Raw genomic sequence first — 4,534 nt, 5'->3', positions numbered from 1 at the left:
AGCTATTTATAAGCCCTATCAACTGAAATGAGTCTCATTTCTGGAAAAATTTCAAGAGCTCCGTAATATTCTTAAGAAAAATGGAGGATAATGACTAAAAAGCCATGTTATTCTTGGTTTTCTCGAAAATAACTTGACCGATTTTTTTCAAATTCATACCCTGTACAGTTATTTATCAGCTCTATCAACTGGCATGAGTCTTCTTTCTGGGAAACTAATGGGGGGTCCACCCCATCCTTGAGAAATAAACTTAGTAACCTCCTTCTCGTGCATGAGGAAGGTAGCACAGTTCATAAAAAGAACACATAGTCGAGTTATTTCATCTGTAGAACAGCTGTTTCGACGACTTTTAAAAAAAATCATCGAATTTCACAGTTTACACAAATGAAAAACTACTCTGAAAACAATTATATATACACATATACAGAAGTCTGATCGTAGTTTCAAATATGAGCAAGGAAAGTTCTGTGAGTGTACCACACCAGATTTTTTGGGGATGTTACAGTATAACATTGAAAGTGCATAAGACAATAATTATGCCGCTTCCACACTCTCGCCAAGTGCTCACAAATAATGACGATAGTGTGGATGCCTTCGATTTTTGTCCAGGCGAGCATCCACAAATATATCCCATCCAGTCAATCGTCACATTGCAGTGTGGATGGCAAGACCAATGTGGCCAAGCTTGGCAAGCGACTTGACGAGAGTGTGGACAAGGCATTATAATAATAGATTTATACTTTTAGATCACCTGTCAGCTGGATTATTAATTACATGCAATTAATAACAAAATGACACTTGAACTATTTATCTTGTATTTCCACTGCCTTCAATAGAACATCTGACAATATCAGCAGCATCTTGAGAGTGAGTTCTCCAGCCCGGTGAGCTCACTAGTTTAAGGGCCGAGAACACGAGGCAGTTTCTCATACGAGTAGACACGGCATGACATTACAGGAAGCTCCCTGATTGTATTTGTACAACCAGGCCTTAATGTTTTTAAAAAAAAATGATAAGGCATCATTAAATAGAATTACTAACTATTTTATTTCCTGATGAAACATTTAAGAAGCACCTGCCTGCCAGCCTCAACTGGAATTATCTGAAATCACCTTTCAATAAAATTGCAGTAAAGCTGGCCACTGACGAGCGTTCCAACAAGCCAAATGGCACGGTAGCGTGCCATTGGAACGACGTGAATGGTGAATCGCGCTCGTATTTTGGTGGAGCGACGAGGCTCGATGGAATTCCAACCGGTTGAAAATCCATCGCGCCACGCCAAACCTACGTCACTCCAACTCCTCGTGAATGGGGAATCCGATGGCATGCTGGAACGACGGAACGACGGGAATTCTTGGTTGAATAGGGAATTTTTTGTTGATTAGGGAATTTTTAGTTTGTTGAGGGTAATTTTGACGAAATGTGGGTAATTTTTTGCTCTGGCGGGGGTAATTGGGAAATGTTGGACTAGCAACACTGCAGACCGTTGACTTGGAAGGTTAGATTGCTGTTTGCTCTTGTTTTGATTGTTGTTTTGTTCTTGTGTTGTTATGTTGTCATGAGTTCGAACCGGGATTTTGTAATCTCTGTGATCGAGATGTACAGGGATCATACCTGTTTGTGGAAAATAACAGACCCTGGCTACCATGACAAGGTAAAAAGGAACGCTGCTCTGGAGATGATCCTTGAATTTTTTAAAACTGTTGATCCCACAGCTACAAAAGATGTAGTTACTAAGAAGCTCAACTCGATGAGAGGCTCATTTCGGAAGGAAATGAATAAGGTTAGTTGTTATTATCAAGTATTTCTGTGTTTTATCGTTTGTTTATCTGTAACTAGAGTCGCTACTAGAGTTGTTGGTTAGGCCTATTAGCATTTTATAATTACAAAATTACCCAATAGTTTTAATGAATATACAAAATAAAATTCGTTGTTTTTTTTGGAAAAAAGACTATAAAATTGTTTTCATTACTACAATACAGGTTCGAGCATCTCAGAGGTCGGGTACTGGAGCTGATGACGTTCACATACCAAAACTGTGGTACTTCGACAGATTACAATTCCTGGAGGACCAAGAATTTCCAAGGCCATCCACAACCATTGCATCTGTACTAGATGACATGCCTTTTGAATATGACGAGGTAAGAATGAATACAGATTAACAGTGTCATTTTCACAAGTGTATTTTCAAACTCACAAAAAAGAGACAAGTAAGATGCTATATAAAAGAGCACAATGCAGTCATGTTTCACCTACACCCCGACAAGTTCATCTTGCCAGTCGACTGCTCCCTCACCGTTAAAGTATTGTACGTACATTTCCCTCACTAACTTTGCTTGGCTGGTTACATTTCGACTTGTATTTTCCAAAGGTATCAACCTTGTGTCAAAAGTAGACTGCTCTGATAGCTCCTCATCTGACAGGTATGATGCACAATTTCTGCGAAGAAAATTGTGAAGTATGCAGCAAGTGAGTACTACTATGTCGATCTTGTCCAAACTCAAGTTGATGCTGGTGTGTAAAATTCTAAAACGATTTGAGAGTATTCCAAATGCATTCTCTACTACCCTTCGGGCCCTAGACAGTCTGTAATTGAAAATGCGTCTCTCGGCGGTTAAAGTCTTGACATTGAATGGTTTCATGAAGTCAGGTCGAAGAGAAAAAGCCTCATCTCCAACAAATACATACGGAAGTCCAAATAATGACCCATTCACTGGTTCTGGAGAAGGAGTATTCAAATTTCCGAGATCAGGTCATTATAAAACTCTGTATTTTTGATAGCTCCTCCATCTGAAATCCTACCATTAGTTCCGACCTCACACCAAATAAACTCATAATCGGCATTGGCACATGCCATCAACACCACACTATGAAAATGCTTATAATTCCAGAAGAAAGAACCACTTCCATGCGGTGGTGAAATTCTTATATGCTTCCCGTCAACAGCACCGAGGCAATGTGGAAAATTCCATTTTTCCTCGAATCCCTCTGCTACAGCCTTCCAGCTTTGTTGGCTATCTGGGGTCTGAAAGAAAAGAATTATTTTCATTATTAGCAGTAAATACATTGATAGTTTTATTAATTAGGTATGTGCATAAAATTACAATAACATTGGTATTATATCATTTCAGACTGATGTTGATGATCCAGCAGAAACCCAATCTCAGACCTCATCATCATCTTCACGGCCACAAACACCTGTAAGCAATAATTTTAAAAGACCACGTACAAAAGCTGATCAAGTTCTCGACAAAATTTCAAAACGTATGGACCAACCACCAGAGAAACGCCTTCCGAAAGAAAAATTTTCATCGTTCGGAGAACATGTTGCGGAAAAACTGCGCTACATGCCTCCCGAAATGGTACCAATTTGCCAAAAACTCATCTCTGACTGCATATTTCAGGGAGATATGAAAAACCTAAACATAACATCACGTATTGTTACCGACTACGTCAACGTCATGTCCCAACCCTCTACGTCACAGCCTATTTCTTCTGATCCATCACTCAGAGGTGAAACCACCCAACTCCTACACAATGCATTTTATGATGCTATGAACTCCGTCAATGATAATGACTGAATGTATGATGAAATAGACTTGATTTGTTTGTTGTTTCTGAAGTGTAATAAAATTTTTCTTTTTTTTCTTAAATTGTGTTTTTTTTCTATTGTTAAAAATCTACTTCTATAACATAGTTTTAATTATAGGTAGGTTAGCATTCTAACCCTTTATATGGCAATCAAAATTTCTTTACTAACAGGCGTTTTTGGGCTCTTAATACAAATTATCAGATAACACCTTGTAAATCATATAATACTGAGAATTTGTTGTTATTGTGAAAATATAAAACAACTGTTAACTTGGATTATCAATTGGAAAGAAAATTTAAAAAAAAACATAACCTTGCTTACTAAATATTTAGTTACAGAAGTTATTATTTGTATAATGAATTTACCTAAAATCTACCGATAGCAACAATTTACGTGATGGAAATATAATGTCATGTCAAGATCATAAATTTACGATATACAAAAAAGTTTACAGTACAAAAGTTAACATGATATATATTTAACAGAAGTTTTTAAATGGTTTATTATCTTTATTTAACAGTATAAAGAATATATAGAATTTTCAAAAAGTGCCACACTGGTTTATTATTGTCTTAAGGTGACATATAAAGCAATAAAATTGTTGATATGTCAGATAAATAACTAAATAATGCTATCAACTTACCTTCAAATAGGCCCTCAAGCTCTTCAGGATCGCGACGCAGGTTTCAGGAATAATTACTCCCAATCTCTGCGGTGATATCGCTGTGATGAACTTCAGCTCTTCATAGTTCATCCCGGTGGCCAAGAAACGTAGAGTTGCAGCCAACCTCTCTTGGGGAGTAATGCACTGTCTCATGACTGTATCTTTCTTTGTAATCATCGGTGTTACCAAACGAAGTAAATGGTTGTAGGTATCTTCATCCATACGCAAATAATTCTTCCAGTCCGAAGGTTCGACACTAAGATCTTGAAATAAATTCA

At 37.4% G+C, this 4,534-nt stretch overlaps 1 protein-coding gene across 1 annotated transcript; it reads left to right on the top strand.

Moving 5' to 3' along the window:
* The first annotated feature begins 1,135 nt into the window (after window positions 1-1,135).
* Window positions 1,136-3,589, top strand: LOC111049534. The gene is made up of 3 exons (XM_039443743.1): window positions 1,136-1,783; window positions 1,983-2,141; window positions 3,132-3,589. The coding sequence occupies exons 1-3, from the start codon at window positions 1,559-1,561 to the stop codon at window positions 3,579-3,581; spliced, it is 834 nt and encodes a 277-aa protein (XP_039299677.1). The 5' UTR covers window positions 1,136-1,558; the 3' UTR covers window positions 3,582-3,589.
* The last annotated feature ends 945 nt before the right edge of the window (window positions 3,590-4,534 follow it).

This window comes from Nilaparvata lugens, unplaced genomic scaffold, assembly GCF_014356525.2.
Source record: "Nilaparvata lugens isolate BPH unplaced genomic scaffold, ASM1435652v1 scaffold10809, whole genome shotgun sequence".
Taxonomy (NCBI): Eukaryota; Metazoa; Arthropoda; class Insecta; order Hemiptera; family Delphacidae; genus Nilaparvata; species Nilaparvata lugens.
Note: the sequence above shows the minus strand (reverse complement) of the source record. Positions and strands in the feature narration are given on the sequence as shown.